The 25,412-nt window shown below is 55.6% G+C and overlaps 2 protein-coding genes across 22 annotated transcripts in view; one reads left to right on the forward strand and one right to left on the reverse strand.

Annotated features, from left to right (window-relative positions):
• The first annotated feature begins 2,951 nt into the window (after positions 1-2,951).
• GPRC5B (G protein-coupled receptor class C group 5 member B) lies at positions 2,952-25,107 on the forward strand. Of its 4 annotated transcripts, none has more exons than XM_070566586.1 (4): positions 2,952-3,128; positions 12,224-13,237; positions 20,543-20,655; positions 21,957-25,107. In XM_070566586.1, the coding sequence occupies exons 2-4, from the start codon at positions 12,232-12,234 to the stop codon at positions 21,999-22,001; spliced, it is 1,164 nt and encodes a 387-aa protein (XP_070422687.1). In that variant the 5' UTR covers positions 2,952-3,128; positions 12,224-12,231; the 3' UTR covers positions 22,002-25,107. The 4 variants fall into 4 exon arrangements, with proteins under 4 accessions (XP_070422687.1, XP_070422685.1, XP_070422686.1 ...); XM_070566584.1 differs by lacking the exon at positions 2,952-3,128 and adding an exon at positions 3,354-3,932; XM_070566585.1 differs by lacking the exon at positions 2,952-3,128 and adding an exon at positions 4,032-4,304.
• Positions 24,812-25,412, reverse strand: part of IQCK (IQ motif containing K) — a 118,173-nt gene continuing 117,572 nt past the window's right edge. For 8 of the 18 annotated variants that reach the window (XR_011524448.1, XR_011524446.1, XR_011524449.1 and 5 more), the window contains one exon: positions 24,812-24,942. The gene's annotated coding sequence lies outside the window, so the exon portion shown is untranslated. Of the gene's footprint in view, positions 25,341-25,412 lie in introns of all 18 variants that reach the window. The other 10 variants (XM_070566609.1, XM_070566597.1, XM_070566595.1 and 7 more) reach the window with 2 other exon arrangements.

Below are 25,412 nucleotides of genomic sequence, written 5' to 3' on the forward strand. Positions count from 1 at the left end.
CGCCATTCCCACTGGGCTGCTACTTCCCAACCTTGAGACCTTGGAGAAGTCATTCAACCTTCCCAAGCCCCGGTTTCGTCACATGCAAGAGATGGACACCTGCCTCGGAAGGTTCCGCGGTTAAAGCAGGATGAGCCGTGGACACGGGCTTCGGCGTCTCCAGAGCCCTGAACGGCACGTCTATCGGGGAGACGATCTGCTTAGCAGAGACGGAAGCAGCCTGCTGGGCTGGGACGCTGCATGGACACCCTTCAAAGGGGCAAGCAAGGCTGGAATCTCGTTATTCGTTTGGGCGACAAGTATCTGATGAGCCGTGCCCTGTGCTGGACCCGGGATCCAAGGATGAAAAACAGACACGGTTCCTCTTCTCATTGAGCTCGGAGCTGCACGGTGCACACACTAGCCACTAGCCACATGAGGCTATCTAAATTTAAATTAATTAAAAGTAAATAAAACTGAAAACTCAGTCCCACAGTCATGCTAGTCCCACATAAAGTGCTCAACAGCCACATGCGGCTAGCGACTCCCATACTGGGCAGCAGAGATCGAGGAAGCGTCCATCACTGCAGAAAGCTCTTACTGGGAGACAGCGCTCAGGTACAGCTTAGCAGGAGAGAGAGATGCTACACAAAGAGCCACACCAACGCCTCATTGCACACCATGACCTTTGTCTGTGGGAAGCCGTGTTCCAGGGAGACAGAGCCGGGAAAGCCACTGCTTTCCATTAGCCCGAAGTGGACGGAGCATACAAGAGCATGACGCAGCTCCCTGCACCTCCCAGAGCCTTTCCCTCCAGGGCTGGAGCCTGGGGGAGTCCTCCGGGCACAGGAGGCTAGTCTGTGACAATGCCTGACCTTGTGGCAAATGGCACCAGTTTAGAGAAACGGCCTGGGTTGGATCCCAGCTCTGCCAGCTGTATGACCCTGGGCCAGGAATTAACCGCCCACGGGCCTCAGCATCTCCATCTGTACCATGAGGAGAATAATGGTGTCTGACCTAAAGATGCGGGATGATTAAATACTTGGAAGAATACAGCACTTAGAACCGTGCCTGGCACACAGTAAGCACTACGTAAGTTATCGTGATGATGACTATGCTAATGATCGTCTTCATTATCAAACTATGGTGATTACTAGCCAGGGGTTCTTGAACTTTGGGGATGGGGGGTGCACCTGCCACTTCATTTTCACTCTTTGCTTCCCAAAGTATCATCACCCAAAGCTAAATTGATCATCACAGTCACTGTCTGTAAAATGAGCCAGGAAGGGGGATGGACCCATAACTGGCATGTTAATCAACCCGGGCGCCAGAATCTACATGAAGCACTTTACGTGAGTTACGGGTTTAGGCTTCACAACCACCCCAATAGGCATGTACCACTAAAATTATCTCCATCTTGCAGAGGAGGAAATTAAGGCCCCAGAAGGTGAGCTTGCCAGCTTTCACACGGGAGAGAAAAGGCTCTCGGCGTCAGTTCCACTAAACACCGCCAGGTGGCAGTGCCCATCCACCTCCAATTCCGCAGCCTGGCGGGAACACGGAGGAGGGCTCGCCTCGCAAATACTGTTGAATGGCTGCCTACTGTGTGCCAAGCACTGTTCCAGGCGTTGAGGATAGGGTGGCAAATAAAACAGGAAAGTTTTTCTTCCCTTCTCTTCCATTTTTCCTAAGAAATAATAAAAGGTATTCTCGGAGATGCTTATGTGGCCTGACCCGGAGAAAACCGGCTTGGCTGGGCAGAACGGAACCCAGAGGCTCGCGGGAAGGGATGAGAATATCTGGAAGGTCCGTGGTCCCCAAAGATCAGGGCGTGCAGCTCCCCCTGAAAGGGAGTGTTATTCTGCATCCCACCTTCATGCCTCCCCTCACCCACCCACCCCCACCCCTGCAGCGGGGTGGTGAACAGGGTCATCTCCCCGTCGTGTCTTGCAAAGCCGGGATGGGGCGAGGGAGGGGGTCGCACCCTGAGAAACCAGAGTGAGGGGTCCTCAAAGTTCTGTTTTGGAGGAAGGCGACCTGAGGACGCTGGTCTGAAGGTCACTCAGGGAACCAGCCCCGTGGGAGTGCTGGAGCGCAGCCCCCAGGCCCGGTGGGGGCCAAGCCAACCCCGGACCGCGGGGTGGACTAGGAGCTGGACTCCGTGCCGGGGTGGGATGCTGCCCGGGACCCTTCCTTCCGTCAAGCTGGTCCTGCGGCCGCCCGATGGGCGCGCGTCCCGGCTGTGCCGTGGGCATCAGCGGAGCGCGAGGCCAGTGGCCCCGGGCCGCGAGTGTGTGCGCCCGGGAGAGTGGTGGACGTGTGCGTACGTGGGTGATGTGTGCGGCATTGGTGGTGGGGATCCTGTGCGTGGACTCATGTGAGGGGGTCACCGTGTGAATGTGTGTGTTTACGGTGGCCAAGGACGCGGGTGTTGGGCTCAGTGTGCAAAGAGACAAGGACACGAGGGGCTGGGGGGAGTGTGCCCAGGCGAGAAAGGACTGCGTTCTGCCCTGCTTAGCGGAGGCCAAGCCGCGCGTGTGTGCCTGGCTGTATATGGGGGCGTTGGTGACTTTGGGACGCGCGCACGGCGGGATCCTCTCTGCGTCCAGGACCCCGTGCCGGTGTCTTGGGAAAAGTTCCTGTTTATGAAGCCACGTTGGAGAGTGTCCTGGGCTGGGGAAACCCCTGCGCTAGGACACTCGTAGGAGGATCCCTCTGTGCGTGTGTGTTCCTGCAAATGGATCAACCTGGGGATGTGGCCGGCGAGTCTGGACTGCTCACGGTCGCACTGTGGATGTGAGGGGAGTGTCCCCGAATTTGGGACGCTGGAGAGGGGTCGTCTCAGCCCTGTAAGCAAGGAGTTAGAGCGAGTCGGTGCGCGCTGTTGGCGCCTGGTTGGGCGTGCAGCAGACCCGGGCCGTGGCTCTGGGGGCGGGGCCGGGGGCGGGGCCGGGGGCGGGGTCAGGCGGCTGCAGCGGCGCGGACCCGGCCAGGGGGCGCCTCGCGCGGCAGCAGCTCGCGAGGGCTATGCAGTGAGGCCGGACGGCGGGCGGGCGCGCGCGCGGGGCGGGGGCCGCGGCCGCGCTGCAGAGATGTGACTCGGGCCGCCGGCCAGCGGGAGCGTCGGCGCTGCGGGGCCGCGGGGGTCGGTGAGTGCGGGCCGCGCGGATGGGGCGGAGGGCGCTGTGGGGACCCCAGAAAGTTTTCCCGCCGTAGACTTGGGAGGACTGGGGGGGGAGGGTGGTCTGCTTCTTGGGCTTTTCTAAGCCCCCCAAGGGGTTAGTCTGCTGGGGGAGATGGGGGATCCGGGTGGGGAAACCACAGTACGGCGGGAGGGGAGCCATGGAGGGCGGGGCGGTGACAGGGAATCGCTGGGGACCTTTGGGGGCGGGGGTACCCTGCCCAAGTGGAGATCCAAGTGTCTGACGAGGGTCTGGGGGCGACCACAGGTACAGGACAGCTAGGAGGAGTGCACGGGAGTCCAGCCGTGCCCGGGGGACTCGTCGTGCGAGGGGAGCCGCGGGCAGACCTGGGGCCGCGTGGCAAGCCCATGGGGGCCGAGGGAGCCGGGGGCACAAGGCCCGGGCTTTGGGGGTGAGCTGTCGCACCTGCCGCAGAGGCCGGGGGCCAAGCTCGCAGCCAGTCGTGGCTGCGCACTACGGGACGGGGGGGACACTGCGGGCGAAAGGAGGCAGAGCTGAGTCCTGGGGCGAGGCGACAAACGAGGGGCGGCTGCATACAATGGCGGGGGGCTTGGCGTTTCTGCTCCGACCAGGCTCGGGGTGAGGACTAGCCCTGTGGCGCGTCCCCTGTCCTTGGGGAACAGTGGCTCCCAGCCCCACACATCCCGGGATCCCTACCCCCGCAGCCGCCGTGGCCCCCGGGGAGCCGGTTAACCAGCCGGGGAGGAGGCACCGACCTTGCCAAGAGGACGGCCCCAGCGCAGTTCGCAGGTCCGTTCCCCGGCCCTTGCTCTGTCACACCCCTGCTTAGCCAACCCGCCCCCCCCCCCAACTTGTCCCCCGTTCGGTAAGGGGGCGGCTCCTTGGAGCGCGGACAAAGGCCCCTGGAGTGTGGCGGGCAGCGGCGTCCCCGTCTGGGGCCCCGGCCCACGCGCCACCTTGGCTGCCCCACTGCGCCAAGACGGGGGGCACCTGAGCAGAGCCCAGGAGGAGCGGGGGGTCCTCGCAAAGACAAGAGAAGTGGGGGAGGGACTTGGCACAAAAGCCTTGGAACTTCGGCCAAGGATCCTTGATTCCGAAGTTTCCCGGGTGGGGTGGGGGCTGTCGGAGGGTTCAGACTCGGAGTTAAACTGCATGCAAATGGTATGTAAATAGAATGCAAATGGGCATCTGTTGGTTGGGAGCCCTGCCCCAGGCCGGTTTTGCATCCAGCCTGTGGAGTGAACGCTTTGCTCTCTGTTCCCTGCGCGCTGCGTCTGAAAAGGGGTCAGCTGAGTGGGGAGGGGAAGGGGTGGAAGGGGGAAGGAGTCGCCATTCGGGACACAGGCGGCAAGACAAGCGGTCTGGTTAGAAAAAGAAGCTCAAAATCTTTATTGATTAATTGGTGATTGCAGTAAGTGTGCCAGCTGCAGAACTGGGTCTGGGGCGCCATAGTGTGTAAACTGCACAAGCCCCTGCTCTCAGGGCGTTGGGACGGTGGGTGAACAGACACTAAGTAAGGAAATAAATAGGAAGCAGACAGAACTTCAGATCGCAGTAAGGGCAGCTGGGAAAATAAAACAGGGCGTTGTAAAGAGAGTGACAGTGGTGCGTCCAGAGGGAAGACTGCTCTGGGTGTGACGCTGGAGTGGGAGCCCTGCAAGGTGGGGGGGCCGCCTGGGTAGATCTTGGGGGATACTGAGCCAGGCTGAGGGCCCTGCGAGTGCAGAGGCTCAGAAGTGGGAATGAGCCAGAGGGACTGAACAAAGGCCATTGTGGCTGGAGCTGTAGGCAGATGTGGGGGGCGGGGGGCGGGGATGGCAGGGACCAGCCAGATCATGATCTTTGGGGCCACAGAAAGGAGTTTAGGTTTTATTCTCCTTGGGCTAGTGAACCCTTGCAGGGTTTTGAGCGGGAAGCCACCGAAGCTGATTTTTAAAAGCTCCTCTGACCTCCGCAAGGAGACGCGAGCAGCTCCCCTTTCCTTCTGCCCCTGGGGATGGCGCAGCGCGGGAGCCTCTGAGGGGCTCAGTCCTGCTGTGAGGACTGCTTTGAGCCTGGCCAGCCTGGTGAGCCCACTTGAGGGGTGACTCTGGTTTTAAAAACCACTCCCCACCTTTCGGCAGTTCTTGTCCACCACAAGCAGCCCCCACCAGAGCTCACTAAGCACTTCCACGCAGGGCTTCCTAAGGGGTTCTCAGTTAGTCACATTTTCTTCTCGGAATTACAGCCCGAGAGGCACCATCCACCCCGGAACGGGCAGCCAGGGATGCAATTTGCATTTAAATGATTGCTTTTATTTACAGGATTGGAGCTGCTTTGCATATTCATGGCTCCTGGAGCCTGTGTTCTGGCAACCCTGTTTACTAACCTAGGAGGGGTATTAATTCGAGGGCCTCCACGTAGGCTGGTGGTCCGGGCAGCCTTGGGAAATGAAGATTATGAGATGGTGTAACTTAGAAAAGAGACCAGAGGGTGAGGTTGTGGGTCTGGGAAAGAGTTTAACGTCAGGAAACCTTGTAACAGTTTCACCCAACTGGAGCAGGAAATGCACCGGCGGCTGTAACGGGGAGTGGGCCTGGACACAGTGTAACGCTGGGCGCGCGGGGAGACGACTGGCCTCATCCTGGCCCTATGCCAGATAAGGGGGGGTCAAACTTGGATGCTGTGGAAAGGCCTGGGGGTCAAGAGTTGGGTGAAATGAGTTCTAGTCCCAGCTGGGCCTGTAAATTCCAGTGAGCCTCTGGCCAGCTTGCGTCTCGTCTCTACCTTCGTTTTCCCGAAAGGACAGTGGGAATCAGGATTGTCTTTTTAATAAGCAGGGACCCCGTGTTCCCCGTGTGCCAGGCCCCATGCTGAGTACTTCTCACCCCAGCCTCGTGAAGGCCGCACTGTCATTCATTATCTTCGTTTTACAGTCGACAAACTGAGGGTCAGAGAGGTTAAGTAATGCTCACTATCACGGAGTGATGTCTGGCTTCCCTCCCGCTGAGGTCTTCCCCTCTCCAGGAGACTGATGGCAGAGTAAGTTCGGTGCCAGGCGTTCATCAAGTACTGAAATATTAAATGTGCCTGGGACTCATAAAGCCCCCTCCCCACCTGCTCATGTCTTCTTTCCCTTCCATGCTCCAGCGCTCCCCCTTCTTGAGAGAAGGTGGTTCAAGATGCCGGCAATCTGCTGGGCCCTGGGAGGGGGCTGAGTGGCCTCCTTGGAGCCCTGCCGGCAGCAGCCAGGGCAAGGCAGGTCAGAACGGTGTGCTCCAGAGCAGGCTGGTATGTCTTGTGGCTCCTTTCTATGGGCGAGTGGGATGGAGGGGGTGCTGATTCTCAGGAGAATGGCTGGTGTCTGGTTTCTGGGTGTCCTGGCTCTGACTTCTCAACAGAGACATTGCTTTCATGGGGCCAGAGCCCCAGTCCCCCCCTGGAACACCACCTTCCCGCCAGGTCCCACTTAGAGCTCCTGCCGTGGGGATCAGGAGAGTTTGAGGGGTCCCAGGGCAGACCACCCCCAAAGGCATCTCCCCTTCCAGCCCCTCGGGGACCTCTTTGCTTGCTGTGTTGGGGGAGACAGGAAACCAGTGGTGGACAAACCCCTGGGTGAGCCCCCCCCCTTCCAGCCCCATCCATCCCCGTGGCAACTGCCCCTCGTGGAAAAGCAGAGTCAGAAAGGTTCATAACCTCAGAGGAGGGAGCATTTGCCAATCTTTTTATTTATTTAACAGACACTTCATATAAGTGCTTACCCATGTTAACTACTGTCCTAAAACCTAGTTATTAGTTATTTAAGTCCGCACAACAATGCCACACGATGGGTACTATTATCACCCCCATTTTGCAGAGGCGGAAACTGAGGGCAGAAGGGTTAAGTCAGCTGCTCAGGGTCCCAGGGGGCAAGCAAGTGGCCGGGCAGGACCTGAAGCTGGAAGGTCTCACTCTGAGAAACACGTCGTGTGGCCTCCGGGCAGGCGGCTGTCCTCCTCACGTGAGGAATCCTGCCTGCATTCTTGCCAGCCTCTGCAGGCCCCAGCTCGCCGTGGAGGGGCTGCTCCCCCGCTGCTGGCGGCTTCAGGCCCCTCTGTGGGGGGAAAGAGGGTTTGTGTGTGCTCCTCTGTGTGTGTGTGTGTGTGTGTGTGTGTGTGTGATGCAGTGTAGTTAAAAACCTCTGAATGAGTCACATTTCTGCGAGCCTGGCTGGCAGCAAAGGTAATTAGTATGTGAGCCGAGTCTTGCACATTCGTTCCCGTTTATTCGTTCCTCCTTCTGAGGAGCTGTGCGCCCCAGCCCACGGATTTGTTGCCGTATATTCAGCCCGTGCATATCAGCCTTGCCTGGAGGCTGACTGAAACCTCTCACCTGGTGCTGTTCCCCTGGGGTTCCTGGAGAGCTGCTCGGCTATCGGGAGTGGGGGCCCCGTGGCTGATGGCAGCAGGATGGGGTTTACCTGACATGAGTGCCACCTGCTTGTTCTTGGGCAGGGGCTGGAGGCGGAAGGTGCGGGGGCCCCGGGTCCTGGCTGCCCTGCTGCATGTGTGCGCACTTCTCAAACCTTGGTGGGCCCAAGCATCTGAGCACGCCTGGGGCTTGTGGTGGGGCCTGTTGAAACACGGGGCTGGCCCCACCCCCTGAGTCTCTGCATTTCTAACAGGCTCCCCAGCGATGGTGCTGCTATTGCCGGTCCGAGGATCAAATTTGACTTGAACCTCTCAGGCCCTCAGTTCCTTCCTCTGTAAGAGGCAGTGAGAACATCTGCCCTGCCGAGGTGACGTGACGGTGGGAGAGGAGACCCCATTTATCAATTCATTCATTCAGCAGCTGGGTCTTGGGCTCTGCCCACGTGCCTGGCACTGGGGAATGGGTACAGAACAAGACAGACAGGGCCTGGGCGTGGTGGTGTGGGGCGAACAGACTAAAAGAATAATAAAATCTTTGAAAACTGTGGCACATGCCGCAAAGATCAAAAGTGCTGGCAGAGAGCATAACGGGGCAGAGAGAGCCTACTGTAGAGAGCCTGGCCCAGCCAGGCTCACCAGGTGACATTTCTAGAGCCCTGCCTGGAGTAAGAGCCCAGTAACAATGGTACAATTGTTTGCTTCCTGGCTCCACCGCTTCTCACTGGGTGACCTTGGACAAGCCGGCCGACCTCCCTGTTTCATTTCCTGTAAAATGGAGATAGTACTTGTGCCTGCCTCATAGTGTTGGCGTGCAGATTGTAAGGCGTTACTAGACGTGGCGTGCACGGACGAGGGCCTGGCGCACAGAACGCGCTTAAGAGTTAACAGTTACTGTCGTCGTCACTGTGGCAGTGGTGGAAAGCTGCGGGGCAATTTTGAATCCCCCAGAAATCCTAGATGCGCTGGGCTCAGCTTCATTCTGTGAGGCCATGAGCAGCCCTCCTCCCGGTGGCCGTGGACTTTGTTCTGTAGAATAGCAGCTGTCACCTCATGGGCATCCTTAGCAATGATAATGACCCACTGGAGGCAACTGGACACTACTAAAGTCCCTGGCTGCCTAGATGGTAGGTAGGGAGGACTTCCTGGAAGAAGGGGGCCACCTGATGTGGGAGGAATAACAGAACTTCTTTGTTGTCAAGTAACAAAAACCCAGTTCAAACTGGCTTAATCCAAGACTGGGAAGTTACCTGGCTGCTGGAACTGCAGAGACTAGGGTATCCAGCTTCAGGCATAGCTGGATCCAGCCGTTCAGTGTATTAGGACCCTGGTCTCTGGGTCAGCTTTACTCAAACAGGTTCTGTCCCTGTGATGTAAATATGTCCTCTCCAGCTCCAGACCTATATCCGTTTAGCTCATTAACCCCAATCAAGAGAGAAGATCTCTTTCCAGTTAATTCTAGCAAATATCCTCAGGCTGATTCTCATGGGTCTGGTCAGGGCCATGTGCCTGTCCAGGAACCAATTGGTGTGGCCAAAGGGTGGGATAAATGCTCTGACTGGCCAGGCCTGGGTCGGGAGCTAGGGCAGAGATGGCTCTCCAAAGGGAAACCAGGAACCCTTGTCAGAAATGGGAGATACGGGCTGGGCAACCAAAACAACAGCTGTCCCGAGAAGAGGGTGGCACCCTCAGGAATGAAGGCAGAAAGCAAGAGTGTATCCACCTCCCGTGTCAGAAAGGAGTGGGAGCCCGCGATCTGGACCGCGGCCAGAAGCTTGGTCGCCATCTTGATGTTTTCATCATCCCCGTTGGTTTCCTGTTATGGTTCGAAGGCCAGTCAGGAAGGAGGAGGAGCTGGGAAACCGAGTCCCAATTGGTAGCCAGGCCTGAAGAGAGGAGATCCCCCCAAGAGAGAGAGTGGAGGCGGCTGAAGAAGGGCATGTTCTTGAAGGAAGGGACGTAGGGCGCAGGCCTGAGGCTGGCAGGCCTGGCTGGTGTCCTGGCCTCTTCTCCAGGAGCCCTGTCCCCACGTGCATAAAGCAGGCTCTCTCACCCTCAGCGCCATTGATGTTGGGGTGGGGTGATTCTCTTTTGTGGGGCTGTCCTGTGCACTGTAGGATGTTTAGCAGCATCCCTGGCCTGTCCCCACTAGATACCAGTTGTGACAACCAAAAATGTCCCTAGACATGGCCAGATGTCCCCTGGGGTCAAAGTCACCCCTGGTTGAGAACCACTGGCCTGGGGGGTCTAGGGGTGAGCTGGCGAGAGGGTTGGTGGTCAAGACTCCAGAAGCACATTCCTACCCGTCATCCTCCCAGCCTCCCGGGGGCTGAGCTGGGCCGCTGTGTGACCTAGAGAGGCTGCGTGGGGTGTGTCCTGTGGTTCCTTGCTGAGAAATCTCTTAATCCCCTTCGCCATTGATGAGAAATCTGAGGGAAACCCAACACAGGCCCCTCCACCGTGTGGAGGGGCTGATGGCATTTTATCCCGACACATCTGGTTCTTAAATTTTCCTTCCCAGTGTGCTTACGGGACCTTGTGAGAAGCAGCCCGGGTGAGGACAGTATTTTTTCCAGAGGGTGGGACAGAGGGATATGCCAGTGGGTATACAGCACAAGTTATGTCAACAAGCATGTTAAAATTTCAGGACATAAGTATTTCAATGTGTCACATTTTCTTTTAAACTCAAGTTGATTTCAAGGGCTGGGTGAGTCAGTTATGTAAATAACTGCCTGGGGGGCGTGCAGACAAGGCACAAATAGCTGAGGTGGCGCTCCAGTGCCTGGCGTAGCAGGGCCACAGATACTGGCTGGACCTCGGGCCCCATTGCCTTAATTCGCCTCAGTGGGATGCTGGCATGCTTGTTTAAGAAGCATCTCTCGCCAGAAGGCCTTCCGGTCCATGCCTGCCTTCTCTCATCTATAGGCAAAGGAGACGATCCTTAGCGCACCAGGCTCCTTCTCGTTCAGCAGCATCAATAATTTATCCCAGTCGATGGCCTCACGGCCAAGGCAGGATCGGAGCTGAACCCGGGATGCAGAAAGGAGCAGAGAGAGAGGCAGTCGATACCGCATTTACTTACAGAAGCCCCAGGGACGGACAGAGCTGCCTGGAGGTGGCTATTTACAGCCCCACGTGAGGGTGGAGCTAAGGCCGCGAGTCTGGCTTGAGATGCCTGGCAAGGGGCATGAGAGCAAAGCCGTGCAGCCCGGGGCTTTCTGAAGGCTGGGCCCGCTTCAAGAGCAAGGAGCTGATGGCACTGGGGTCGAGGAAAGGGTCCTGGCAAATGAGAGTCTCATTCGTTCGGTACTTACTAAGCATCTACTTTGTGCCAGCGCCGTGTGCCAGTGCTGGAGTGTGCACCAGTGGTGCTCATCGTGATGATGTTGCCACCCAGAGGACATCTGTCAGTGTGTAAAGATCTTTTGGGTTGTCACAGTTGGGGGAGGGGGTGTGCTTCCGGCATCCAGTGGGTCGAGGCCGGGGATGCCGCTAAACATCCTACAATGCACAGGACGGCCCCACCACACAGAATGGCCAGGCCCCCAGTGTCAGTAATTCCGAGGTTGAGGAACCCTGGTCTACACTGATGAACAAGACAGACAGTGTCCCTATTCTCCTGCAGCTGCTGGAGAAAGACGGGAAGGGAAGAGAGGCGGAAGGGACGGGAGAAACAGTCAACGGGCAGAAAAAACGACAGATGCGATGAGAACTAAGAAAGAAAGAGACAGGAGGCTCTGGTGGAGAGGAAATGGGGTGTGACCTTGGCCAAGGTCTGAGTCGATGACACTGGAGCTGAGACCAGCGGGGGAGGAGCGGTTTTCCATGCAAGGGGCTGGGGGCGTGTGTCCACAGAGGGAGCCGGAGGGACAAGAGGAGATCCGGGTCAGCCCATCCCCGTGGCTGCTGCACAGGGTCCGGCGTGCGTGGGGGCCAGTGTGCTGAGAGAATCCTGCGGCGTCCCCGGGAGAGGGGGACTGGCAGGGAAGAGGATGGATTCTTGCGAGACCTGTGGAATAGGAGGTGGGATGCGTGACGGGAGGGAGAAAGGGCAGGACCGGGAGACCGTTCATTTTGGATTTACCACGTTTGAGATGCGGGGGTGCTTCTCGGAGCTGGGAGGTGCGACCTTGGGCCAGTGTCCTAAGCTCCTCGAGACCCTGTTTTGTCACCAGTGTGAGGCCTGGACGTCGTGAGGGCATGGCCTGGAGTGGGCGATCGGTGACTCTTCGCTGTTACCAGTGCGAGACCAACAGGAGTAATGCGTGCCATTCTCTCGGCTCAGGGCTTGGCCATGGCTGTCTCTTGAAAGTTTCACTTCATTCTCTTAATTTTGGAGAGGTCAGACATGGCACAGAATGTAAAATTTCAAAGAGTACAAAGGAGTGTACACAGAGAGAGCGTGTCTCCCTCCCACCCTGTCCTCCAGCCGCTAGTGATGATGATTCATGGCTGTTCGCTGGGCCCGGCCAAGGGCGCAGGTGGGAGCCAGAATACCCCCAGTGAGGGGCTGTGCTGCCTGGAGAAAGGGGCGCCTCTTCCTGACGTGTCCCCAGATGCCATACGGGCCAGCAGGTTCGAAATGAGGTGGGTCTTAAAGAAGTCAGGAGAGTGGGAGTCTTACAATGAATTGATCTTTTTTCCCCCCACCCATCTCCCCTGTCCCCTGCTTTTCTGGAACTCTCATGGTGTCAGAGAGAAAGATGAGAGCCCACCAGGTGCTCACTTTCCTCCTGCTCTTCGTGATCGCCTCTGGGGCCTCTGAGAACGCCAGCACATCCCGAGGCTGCGGGTTGGACCTCCTCCCTCAGTACGTGTCCCTGTGCGACCTGGACACCATCTGGGGCATCGTGGTGGAGGCGGTGGCTGGGGCCGGCGCCTTGATCACGCTACTCCTGATGCTCATCCTGCTGGTGCGGCTGCCCTTCATCAAGGACAAGGAGAAGAAGGATCCCGTGGGCCTCCACTTCCTCTTCCTCCTGGGGACCCTGGGCCTCTTCGGGCTGACATTTGCCTTCATCATCCGGGAGGATGAGACTATCTGCTCGGTGCGCCGGTTCCTCTGGGGCGTCCTCTTTGCACTCTGCTTCTCCTGCCTGCTGAGCCAGGCGTGGCGCGTGCGGAGGCTGGTGCGCCACGGCAAGAGCCCATCGGGCTGGCAGCTGGTGGGCGTGGCGCTGTGCCTGATGCTGGTGCAGGTCATCATCGCCATTGAGTGGCTGGTGCTGACTGTGCTGCGTGACGCGAAGCCGGCCTGCGCCTACGAGCCCATGGACTTCGTGATGGCCCTCATCTACGACATGGTACTGCTGGTGGCCACCCTGGGACTGGCCCTCTTCACGCTGTGCGGCAAGTTCAAGAAGTGGAAGCAGAATGGGGCGTGCATCCTGGTCACGGCCTTCCTCTCTGTGCTCATCTGGGTGGCCTGGATGACCATGTACCTCTTCGGCAACGCCGAGCTGCGGCAGGCAGACACCTGGGGCGACCCCACCCTGGCCATCACGCTGGTGGCCAGCGGCTGGGTCTTCGTCATCTTCCACGCCATCCCGGAGATCCACTGTGCCATCCTGCCGGCCCCGCAGGAGAACACGCCCAACTACTTTGACACGTCGCAGCCGAGGATGCGGGAGACCGCCTTCGAGGAGGACGTGCAGCTGCCGCGGACCTACATGGAGAACAAGGCCTTCTCGATGGATGAACACAACGCGGGTAAGTGGTCGCCGGCCCGCTGGGCTAGGCTTTGGGGCCATTTGTCCCAAAAAGGACTCTCTTCCTTCTCTCGGGTGGGATGGGTGGTCCCAGAGGCAGTCCTGACAGATCAGAGCCCATCTGTGTTGACCCCCCGTGCTGAAACTGGCCCAGAGATGGATTTTGATTTAGCATTTTTTCCTATCAATTGCCAACTACTTTAATGTAAAAATCCACGTTTCTGGCTTCTTCTGAAAAGTCGAATCTGGCAATGCTGGGCTACCCTTCCCACCTGGCAGCAATAGTCTAGAGCTGGCTGGAAAGCCCTGCCTGTTACCCCTCACCGAGTTATGGCTACCCCTTTAGATGGGGATCCACTTTCTCTTTACCACACTCCCCACCACTCCCTATTGCACCCTGAGTCAGCCACTGTAACATATTCACATGAATTCCCTGGCTCCCTGGAAGTGTTTGAGTTTGCATCCCAGGTGCTAGATGGACGCAGTAGGTGGTGAGAGCCAATGCTTGGGTCCCCTCCCTACATCTGTCACCAGGAGTATATGAATTTGGGCCCTGGAGTCAGACATCTGGGTTCAGATCCTGCCTCTGCTACTTCTAGATGTGTGGCTTTGAGCAAATCGCTTCACCTCTCTGAGCCTGTTCTTCTCCTCTGTAAAACAGAAATAATGAGAGAACGTGCGCATGGGGCTGTTGTGAGGAGTCGCATCCCGAGGCCCCCACGGGCCCCGGCATGTTGGGGAGCGTCTCGGTTGGGTTGCCTGAAAGCAGAGCCTGACACTTGGGTGCAGGGTGGTCCCTCCAAGGGAGAGGGCAGGGAGACTGAGGGCAGAAGGCCGACAAACGCCAAAACAGGAGCATCGATGAGCCGGTCACCGCGGGGGCGGCTAGGGCTCAGTCTGGCCAGGGGCCCGTGCGGAATGAGCCCCACAATTGATCCTCGAAGGACGGGAGGCTGAGGCATCTGTCCCTCCCTGTCACCAACGTCCCCCATGATTCCAGTCAGCGGGCTGACCGTGTGCCATTGGCTCCGAGGCAGAAAAGCAGAGATGCAGTGGGCACTTGAGGTCGAGGTTGTGCGGGTGCCCATGCCTGTGCCACCACTGTGGCGGGATCCACAGGCGAACCCGGAGGAGGCAGCATGGACCCCGGAGCCCCTACTGCAGATGCGTGAGAAGTGTCTACTGCAGATGCACGAGAAGTGTCTCTTAGCATCATTCCTTGCAGTGAGTCAGCCGGGTTCCCAGCACTGGAGAGCAAATAAAATTGCCTTTTCTCAGGTGCCTGAAGACTTATCAGGGGCTTCGAGAATAATAACAACAACAATGATAATAGTGGCAGCAGCAGCAGTAATTATTACCCGTATGGTCACTGTTTACTGAGCCCTAATTGTGTGCCGGGCGCTATTCTGAGTCCTTAACCTCATTATTCCTCTAAGAGGACACACGGCTGGGAGGTGGCCCACTCCACACGGTCACGGTCCCCTTTGCAGTGACACGCCCCCCAGGCAGCGCTCACTGGCTGGTCATACCCCAAAGTCAGCCTTGCTGGGTTGGGGGCCGAGGCCCAGGGCGCAGCCTCCCTGGCCCCTGCAGGCGGGGACGCACACTCAGCCGTCAGAACCCTCACAGCCGCCCACCATCCTCTCCCCACCTGATGAGCCCAGCTTCCTCCGCACCCCACTCCTGGCCAGACCCGCAGGAGGGGACGCCGGGGGCCCCGCCTGTCATCGGAAGTCCCAGCGTGGCCTTGGTCAGAGCTGGTCCCTTCTTACTGGAAAGCCCCAGGCCAGGAAGTGCCTGTTTGTGGAGAGGATGGGCAGGGATGACGTCAGCTTGGGTGGGGCTGTCTCTCCCTTTGCCAGGAGAAGATGGGGGTCCGGAGGGGGACTGTCCCTGGGAGCCCCGAGGGCCCTCCAGGGGATGTGTGAGCAGAGGCCGGGAGCCTGGCCAGTTCCCGGGGTCCTGGTGGAGCCAGCTCTTCCCCGGCTCCTCCGGGAGAGGTTCTCCCTATCTGAGACCCAGGGACTCCCCTGGACCTCAAAGGTAGCGAGAACTGCTGAAATGATGCAAATTTTTGTACATTCATTGGGCAATCGGTCTATTGCTTTGTCAGATTCAGAGCCGTCTGTGACCCCAGAAGGTTAAGGACCAGTGTTGTTGAACCTGATAGCCTAGGTTCCTCGCAGTGAAGTGGATGCTTGCACTACCTGAGTATTGGGGTCTGCAGAAGTAAGGCGGCTAACACGGGTGCCTACCACGGACCGGGTACCATTCTGAGCATTTTAATGGCTAATCTCATTTAATCCCTACAATCCCAACAAGGTACACTTTGCAGACAGGAAACTGAGGCACAGAGAGGCTAAGTGACTTGCCCAAAAGGCAGAGGCAGGGTTGGAACCCAGGCGGGCTGGCTCCTGGGCCCCCAGGCTGGACCACTCTGCCACAGAATGACTCTGCTCCTCTTAAAGCACTTCTGTGTCCCTCGTCGCACCGACGTGTCAGGACAGCTGTGCACATTGAGAAGACAGGGCTTATCCGTCCCATTTCACAGAGCAGGAAACAGGTCCAGCGGTGTCAGGCAGCTCGTTCAGGCTCACGCTCTAAGGGCACAGCAGGGCACTGGGGGAAGTCGCTTTTCTGAATCCCATTACATGCGTCATTTCTTGCAAAAATGCAGCCAGCCCTGCCTACCCATGTAAGACCCAGAGATCTCAGGGATCTGGGACCCAGGGCGGCGCCGGCCAGACCAGGGCTGGCCCCAGGGGCATGGGTGCCCAGAGCTGCCCACACCCCATCTCCTTCATGCTCTGACACAGTCCAAAGCCAAGTAAATGTCTTTCACTCCCCCCGTTTCTTTTCCAAAACAAAAATAACTTTATTATCCCTTTCTGATGGTAAAGAATCAACAACAATCATGCAGAAGTTTCAGCGAGTAAAAATAATAAAAACTGCTCCAAATCCCACTGCCCAAAGGCAGCTGCTGCCCACTGCTCCCATCTTGCCAGACGTCTCTCAATGAGCACAGTCTCCCTCCATCCCTCTCTCTCTCTCTCTCTCTCTCTCTCTCTCTCTCTCTCTCACACACACACACACACACACACACACATGCGCGCACGCGGCCGGACCATAGAGCCCCTCTTAACCTGGCCGCTCGTTAGAATCACTGGGCAGCTCACAAAAGTGACGAGTGCTGCCCCCTTGTTCTGATTCAGGCTCTTGGGCTGGGTGGTGTTTAAGCCCTCCACGTGACTCTGAGATGTGACCAGGCGGACAGCACTGGCCGCAGTGAGGTCCTGCCGCAAGCTCGCTTCAATCCATATGATGTCACGGACGGGGCCCCTCCAGGTCGGGACCGCAGAGCTGTGGGATCCTGTGTGTGATGCACAGCTGTCCATCAGGCTCCTTGGGTTTCTTTTCCCATCTTCAGCTGGTGGACATTCTGCTTGTTTCTGGCTTTCCACATAAGTAACGCTGCAATGAACATTCTTACCCACACATCTTTGTGCCCCTCCTCAGTTAACTCCTTGCAAAAAAACCTCCCAGACGTGCATCAAAGCGTCTGCGCCTTTAAATCTTCATATATACTGAAAAAAATCTTGATATATTCTGCCAGATGCCCCTCCCCAAGGTGGACTAATTTACTGTCCCCCGTTATACTTGTCTCACAGTCATATGAGAGCCCCGTTTCCCCACCTCTTCCCCAACCTTGGATGTTGCCAGACCCTTTTTTTCATGGCCCTGTTTGGCAGCATCCCAAATGTTTATCACCAGAATTCACATGGGACCGGGCAGGGGGTGCCCTGGGCAGAGCCTCTTCCCACAGGAAGCTCACGTAGGCTGAACCGGAGTCTGGCTGGGATCGCCTTGGTTCTAGAAGCCTTTGCTTTGTCGGCTGGGGAACGCTGCGCACACCTCCTTGCCACGACGAGGACAGCTGTTGTCACGTTTGGTGCCGGCCTCAGCCAGCTTGGATCTTAGGGAGCCAGGGCCCGTGGGGGCCTTGCCCGGGAGCTGCAGGTGACCATGGTCCCCTTGCGTTGTAGCCCGCCAGCCCTTCAGGCTCTCTTCCCCTGAGAGTCCGTCCCTGCCGTCTGCAGGGGATGCGCAGGGCATTCCCCGGGCCAGCCTGAGGCTCAGCCAAGCCCCGCAGCTCCGCTCCTGTATTTCCTTCCCCTGAGTGAGACCCCAGAAAGATACAGCTTGCTCAGCCTCCTGCCTGTTAATCAGTGTCAACAAGGCATGAGGTATGTGACAAAGATGAAAATACACTGAAGGATGTGGCGCCTCAGATCACATCTTGGAAAGCGTTAACAGGGCACTTTAAATGCTCACCTTTCAAAGGAGCAATAAAGAAAAGTGTTCTTTCTTCTCTTTGGGGATTTGGGCTCTCTGATCTCATGAGGGCCAAGGGCTATTTCAGTGTTGACCCTGAGCTTCCCAGTGGAAGGCCCTGAGTCAGCTTTGGGGGCAGGGCCAGTCTCGCCTCACTTGCAGTCTAGACGGGAGAAGGCTGGCAGTCAACCTATGAACTTTGATTCCTGTGGGGACCCCTTACAGGTGAGCCCTGCTTGCCTGTCAGAGCTGACCCAGGTCAGAGTGGGGTGTTAGTTGGGATTCCTAAAGTTGCAAGTAATAAAAAAATCTGATTTGAATTGGCTTAAGCAAAAAAAGAAGAAAAAAAAACCCAAACAACAACAAAAATAATGTACTGCGGATCAGGCTTCAGGAATAGTTAGATCCAGGAAGCTCAAGTGATGACTAGATTTGGTCTGTCTCCATCTCTTGGTTCTGTTAGCATCATGGTAGCCAACAGCTCTAGGCTTACACAGAGTCCCAGTAGAAACGAGGAACATGTCCCAGGATGCCAGAACAAAAATCCCAGAGTTAGCTCTGATTGGACCTCATTGCCCGTCCCTGAACCAATCTGTGTGGCTGGAGAAATGGGTCGCCCTGACTGGCCAGGCTGAAATCACATGCCTGCCTAGAGGCCAGGGGAGACAGCAGCTGTAGCCAACACTCGGGCCTAGAATGTGGGAGGGATGTTTACCAGACGAGGACCACAAATAACCACCACGGAGACGGGCACTCGGGCCGAGACACCCCTAGATGGGCTTTGGAGCCGAGCCTTTGTTTCTTAGCCGGATTCCCCTGCCACAGCTGGCTGGTCTCTGCGCTGTTAGGAGAGCTGCGCTGCGCTCTCTTCAAGCAGATGTGGGCTAGGGCAAGGGACGCGATTCCTCCACGGGCCGTCTCCCCTGTCCCCAGGGCTGCTGCCCAGCTCCCTCTTCTCTGTGTCCCTGGAGAGACAGCTCCTCACCCAGCCTGAGGGCCTGGAGACGCTAACGCAAAAGAGGTTTTCCATAAGCCTATCTCGGAACACGCATTTCCTGCCCTGCCTCAGTTTCTTTGGTCCTGTCTGGGCTGAGCTGCCCCTAATGTCACTTAAATTCAAATTGCTTCTCAATAACTAAGTGTGAGGGTTAAAGACACAGCATTTGGAGCCAGTATAGTGTGATGGTTAAGAACACCGATTCTCTGCCTGGGTTCGAATGCTAGGTCTGCCACTTACAGCTGTGTGACCTTGGGCAAGTCAATTAATCTCTCTGTGCCCCATGTAAAGTGGAATAATAAAAGTACCTATTATGCTATGAAAATTAAATGAGTTAATGTATATCAAGTACTTTTCCCTGTGCCTGGCTCCTGGTTGGCACTCTTTGGAGGTTAACCATATTACTAAAGTGATTTCTAGTCCCTACTCCAAGTAATCTATAAAAATCCTAACCTCTCTTGTTACTTTTTAGCCAGAAAAATGACTTCCTTTGAGGAAGACTTAAGTTAGGCTTTTCTTAGTAAAGCAAGATACGTGCCTTCAATGAGAAAGAAGATAATGAGGATGCCATCTCATAATTGAGGCGGACTTTTGTTTTTTTGTAGGACTTCTACCATATTATTTTTTAATAGACTGGGTTTTTTTGGTTTTGTTTTGGTTTGGTTTTTGGCGAGGAAGATTGGCCCTGACCTAACTTCTGTGCCCATCTTCCTCTATTTTGTATATGGGATGCCGCCACAGCGTGGCTTGACGAGCGGTGTGTAGGTCTGCACCCAGGATCCAAATCCATGAACCCCAGGCCATGGAAGTGGAGTGTGTGAACTTAACCACTACACCACCAGGCTGGCCCCAAAAGACTGCTTTTTAGAGCAATTTCAGATTTACAGAAAAATTGAGCAGGAGATACAGGGAGTTCCCGCATGTCCCCTACCCTGGCTTCTGCTACTATTAACAGCCTGCTGCAGTTACATTGTTTACAGCTGATGAATCAACACTCATACACGATCACCAACTAAAGTCACAGTTGACATTTTGGAGGTGACCCTGTGTGTGTACGTTCTCTGGGTTTGGACGAATGCATGACGTCATGTAGCCACCACAGTGGTGTCGCACAGAATAGTTTCACTGCCCTAGAGCCCCACTCATTCACCACCACCGCCCGGCCCCGGGCCACCACTGTTCTTTTTACTGTCCCCATCATTCTGCCTTTTCCAGAAGGTTATATTTGGATTCCTACAGCCTGTAGCTCCTACAGGCTGGCTTCTCTCACTTTAGCATACATATAAATGCGCTGAAGTTCCCTCCATGTCTTTTTTGTGTAATTTGGTTTTTTTCTTCACAAAAAAAAAGGCAATTTTGTTCCCTAAAAGTACACAGCAATAAGAAACACCGTTTTCCCACCTGATGTGTTTTGCCATCTTTGCTTCAGATCTCCCTTTTTTTTCCTGTTTAGAAAGAACCCTGCCCAGGGGTGCGAGTCCCTCTGTTCTCTTCCTGTCGCTTTCCCACCGAGGCGACTTCTGTCGTGTGCTCGGTGTCCGGGTTCCCAGGGCTGCCCACCCCTGCGTGTCCAGACACAGTGCCGCGAGTGTGCTGTGAACTTGACGTGAATGGCCTTCTCCAGTGAGGAGGCCTGTGTCAGAGGGGACCCTCGGAGGATGAGAGGTGTTTCCTCGTCACCCGGGGCCTGCAGGGGCTGGGGGGCGGGTGGAGGCTCTACTCTGGGTCCCCCCGCCCTCCAGAGCAGCTTGCATCCTGGGTTCTGCAGCCTCCCCAACCCCACTGAGATGGGTCAGGCTCCAAGAGACCCAGAGAACAAAGCCCCTTTGTGACTTTTGTTTGGAATATCGGGCTTGTGACAAAGGGGAGGAGTTGGGGGGCGGGGGGGCCTGGAGCATGGCGTTGATGCAGGGGAAGAAAACAAAATTGTGTGGTTTTTCTTTGGCGGCGCGCTGCCTCTCCCTCCCTCCCTCCCAGCTCTCCGCACAGCAGGATTTCGCAATGGCAGCTTGGGAAGCAGACCCAGTGCGCCCTTTAGAAGCAACGTGTACCAGCCGACCGAGATGGCCGTTGTGCTCAACGGCGGGACCGTAAGTATCAGGAGGTGATGTTTCGGCAGGATGCCCGCAGCCGTGAGGGTCGGGGGGCAGCTTCACGGGGGACACCTGTGCTCTGTGGAGGCTGCTTACGGGGCCTGCGAAGACGGCGGCTAAGTCGACCCCCTTACGGCTAGGATGCATGCACTGCTTCCATTTTTCTTCTTTCCCTCTCTAGCCCCCTCTCCACTCACAGAAGATCCACCTATACTTAGCCATCTGTAGATTCGTTTCAAACAGTCCCTATTTCTTGGGGCTCTTGTCCTTAAGGAATTCTCTGGCTTCCATTATACAGAAGGTGCCCCCTCCCTCTCCCTGGGGGGAACTTTCAGGAAACCCCCACAATTATGAAGCCCTGGCAGATTTTGCTGACACCCCGCCTAGCTTAGCCTCTTGCCCCCGTTCCCCTCTCTCTGTGCCCCAGCTGGGTACCGCGTCCCCCACCCCCGCTCCTTCAGAGATGTCTTAAGAAATCGCAGTGATTGTCATTTCTCTCCCACGAAACACAAAACCAGGTTTACTATCTGATGCCAAACAGACTTTCAGCAGAACTGTCATCCTTTACGCTTTGCCTCCGTGGAATGACATCATTTTGTTTCTCCAGCAATCCAGAGACACACTCTCATCCCCACATTTAATTTCCAGACATAGCTACATGCTTCTTTCAGAAACAGCGCCCGGGCCAGTTTACACGTGTAAATTGGATCTCCATTCTTTATATCATGTGCCAATTCCATAACTCAACTTGAGTGTTTTTGGTTTTTTTTTTTTAATCTAAGTCAGGGATGGTCCTTGCTCTCTGGAGGGGTTTTGGTTCCCCGGCCTTTCGCAGGTGTGCTGGGCACTGGTTTGGAACAGGCTCAAAGACAGACAGACTCACAGATTTGCCTTCTGAGGACCCCCTGCCATCCGTTGGGCTGTTTTACTGTGGGACGCCCAGAAAAGGCCACCCTGCCAGCATAACCGTACAACTGTGGTTAGAAAGCGGGCCCCTCGGTCGTTCTTAGGTCCCCCTTGTCCCTTTAAGGCCAGTGTGCTTAAAAACACTCTGGACTCAGAAAGCGAAGTGGGTTTCTGCGTAAGGAAACACATCCATTCGGGGAACCCCATGACAGGAAAGGGGAGACAGCCTTTCCAAGAGCGGAGCAGCGTCACACGGTGGCTGCTGCTTTTCTGGGAATGACTCGGCCCCTTAGGACAAAGCAGGGTGACTGGTCTTTGGCACGTTGTTAACGAGTTGGTTTCTGACGTTGACTTTGCAAAGCCGAGTTCTTAGTGTGTTATCCTTTTTCCAGATCCCAACGGCTCCGCCAAGTTACACTGGAAGACACCTCTGGTGAAAGACTTTAAGTTCCAGAGAGTGCGACTCTCTCTTCCAGATTGTGTTCCCTGGCTGGGTCTGTCTTGAGGGAGAAGTCAGTAACCGCAGCCGCACGAGGCCGCCTCACAGCCAGGAGACTTGGAAATCCTAGACCAGGGGATTTCGTGTAAATGTGAACACTGCTGAACCGAAAGGCTAACACCGACTGCCCTCCCCTCCCCCGCCACACACACACACACACGTGCACACGTAATGCCAAACCAACCTCAACCCCGCAAACTAAAGCAAAGCTAATTGCAAATAGTATTAGGCTCACTGGGAAATGTGGCTGGAAGACTGTTTCATCCTCTGGGGGTAGAACAGAACCAAATTCACGGCTGGTGGGCAAGGTGTTGGTTGATGGGGAGGTCCCCGCACCACCACCCCCCCAGCAAGGGCTGGACCCCGGCTGGCCTCTTGGAGATGACCGTGTCTTTGAGGAGGACTGATGGGGACTCTTCAGCCGGCCTGCCTGTTGGTTCGCACATTTCAGGGGGGTCTGGAGCAGTTCAGGAGGTTGTGGGTGTGATTCTGAGGCGAGGGCCCCTGGCATGTGCCAAAGAAGAGAAGGCTCTCTGGGGGTTAAGTGACCATCCCACTGGAAAGTGCTGTGGCGGCTCCGGCAGGAAGGGAGCCTGCCTCCCTCCCTGGGCGAGCCACAGCGCTGGTCCTCCCTCCCTCACCCGGCCCTCCTGCCCTGACCGGCACTCCTCCAGCCCTTTCCCAGTTGTATTCCCGTGTTCATTTCAGAAGCTCGAATGGGGCCACCAGCTTAAAGCCCCCAGGATGGCGGGCCAGAAGGCAGGCGCCACAGCAGACTTTTCCCGATGCTGTCACGTGGCAGGGCGTCCCCGGGGTGCCCCCTCCATGGAGAGCTGATACTGATGCCTGGCATGCAGTGGGTTCTTGGGTCTCTTACATTGATGTAGTGAGAGTTCCAGGGTGGGGGAAGAACCCGCCAGGGTTTCTTGCTGCTTTTAGAGGGTGTGGGGCACATTTTTGTCTTGGTTTTCCGCAAGTTCCATGAAAATGGTTCTCTTCAAAGCCCATCGTTTTGTCATGGTTTCCATCTGTCCTAAGCCAGTCATTCCTTTCTTATTTGGCATTTCGAGCATCTCTGCCATGAAAAGCCCGTGTTCTCTGCACTGTTTGGCCAGGATAATCGCTAGCAATGATTCGAGGCAAAGAGTTTTAACCTGACGGCATGGAATGTATAAATGAGGGTGGGTCCTTCTGCATATATTCTAATCATTATATTGCTTCTTTCTATAAAACAACCCATAAGCCTTTAACCTTTAAAGAAAATGAAAAAGGTTAGTGTTTGGGGGGGAAACTGACCTCTTCATAAGCCAATATGTGTGAGCTGAGTATGTTTTAATAAACCTTCTGATTTTTCTCAAGGCCCTAGTCTCTGCTGCGTCCCGTCCTCACCCCCGCCACCGCTCCCGGCCCCTCCTTGCAGAGCACTGGGGTAAACGAGGCCAATCTGGCCATCCCTGGGTGGCCCTCCTTCGAGTTTTCCTTCTGGCTCGCGCATTTCCTTGTTACCAGCATGGGGAAGAGACAGCATGGCCGAGAATGCCGCCCCTCCCTGACCTTCCGGAAGCCACCCCGCCCCTGCCCAGAGCATGTGCTTGCTTCTAGAGTCAGATTCCAGTCCTCTGTGAGGAGTGTCATGGGGTGGACTGGTAACTTGGAGTGGGGGGTGGGGTGCAGCTAGGACCTGGGGTGGGGGTGGAGCGGTTGCATGCAGACCTAGAATTCTGTAAATACAGAAATCTCCCAAGGCCTTGGTCCAGTCCGGTGACAAACGACAGCATTACACGTTCTCATGCCAGGAGATGGCTGCTCACCCCCGCTCTCTGGAGTCCTTTGGAGCTCTCTGATCCATCAGTGACTTGGGCTGCAGGAGCCCCCCCCTTTGCAGGAGGGAGCGATGTGCACGATCGGTTTCTCTCTAAGTTCTTGGTGGTCCAAGCCCGTGAAGTGAGCAGTGAGCACGGCGTAACTGGCTACAAGTGAAAGTCACGTTTCACCACCCTAAAGATGGATCCCACTCTGCGCCATGGGAGGCCTCACTTAGCGCGACCTTTCTTGCTGCTTTTCTTTTCAAATCTCTGACACATTATCACGCTTCTGGGTTTTGTTTTATTTTGGCTTTAAGGTCAGGAGTGGGCTGAACGCCCTCCTAATGGGGATGGAGGTGGGGCATGAGGGGAGAGCGCAGAGAACTATTATTTTTCTAATGATGTCACCTGAAGGGTACAGAGACACATCTTTGCCAAGAGACTGTGGCAGCCAGCTGCCCCCACGGAGCCAAGTTTAAATACAAAATTAAATGGCACCTCTGCTTAAGATCTGTTTATGTCAACAAGACTTGTTGAGGGAAAATGACCTGGAAGAGCATCTGTGATCAAAATAATTGTAAGCACAAATCTTCCCGTGTCTGGTTATTAAAATCACCTTGGGACTATAACAGCCACTCTTGTCCCCCCTTTTAATAGAGAATGGTCATTCTATCCTGGATTTCTTCACCGGAGGTGGAGGGTGGGGAGCGAAGGAATCAGCTCGGAGAATTGACAAACTGGCAAGTTCTACGTGTCCCAAGGGTTTTGGATTCGGTGGTTAGAGACTGGGATCAGTGCGTTGAGCACAGATCCTCGGGGCCCCTGGACAGGCGGAAACTTGGGGTGGTCTTGGGTAGGCAAGGCTGAATTGAACCCCAAACTGAAAGGGCGCATTGTGGCTTTTATAATCCAGTGAAGCAATGATTATACCAGCTTACAGGAGTTCTCAGCAGGTGCTTTTTATTAATTGATAAAGAGCTAAGGCTCGTTTTTGATAGATAATATATATTTATTAAATGTATTAATGTGCGTTTTATAATGGACCTTTATCCTCCCCTGGCTGACTGTTGCATACTTATAAAAAAAAATCGTTAAAGAAATTTCCAGACAATCAGTGTGTACCATAAATGACTGTAAATAAATATTACAAACTTAAAACGTTGTAAAGCATGGGCAGATAGGTTTTATTTTCCAAATGCTGTTCTTAACACAAAAATAAAGGCTTTACTATTTACTTAAGAGGTGTCGGAGCTCGTCAAAACAACCCAGTACAGTTACTCGGCTTTCGGATCTGCCCAGAGGCTAAGTCTGTGGCATTTCGACGGGAGAGTCCTGATTAACAGCAAACCGTAGAACAAATGAGGGTAATAAGTCAGCTCACTCGTAAAATGAGGAACTTTCTATAAAACTTTGGGGTCTGAACAACAAAAAATCCTTTGTCTGTTCTTGTTCTCTGTGTTTATGTGTCTCGTCTCGTTGGGTTTGCAATAAAAGTTAAGGGCCAGTCTCCTTTGGAAATGATCACAGGCAATAACGTCTTTTTT

The sequence above is a fragment of the Equus przewalskii genome, chromosome 12 (genome assembly GCF_037783145.1).
Source record: "Equus przewalskii isolate Varuska chromosome 12, EquPr2, whole genome shotgun sequence".
Taxonomy (NCBI): Eukaryota; Metazoa; Chordata; class Mammalia; order Perissodactyla; family Equidae; genus Equus; species Equus przewalskii.

Coding starts and splice junctions, on each gene's coding strand:
- GPRC5B (XM_070566586.1), top strand. CDS start 12,232: ATGAGAGCCCACCAGGTGCTCACTTTCCTCCTGCTCTTCGTGATCGCC. Junction 13,238..20,542: donor GATGGATGAACACAACGCGG/GTAAGTGGTCGC, acceptor CCTCCCTCCCAG/CTCTCCGCACAGCAGGATTT. Junction 20,656..21,956: donor TTGTGCTCAACGGCGGGACC/GTAAGTATCAGG, acceptor TCCTTTTTCCAG/ATCCCAACGGCTCCGCCAAG.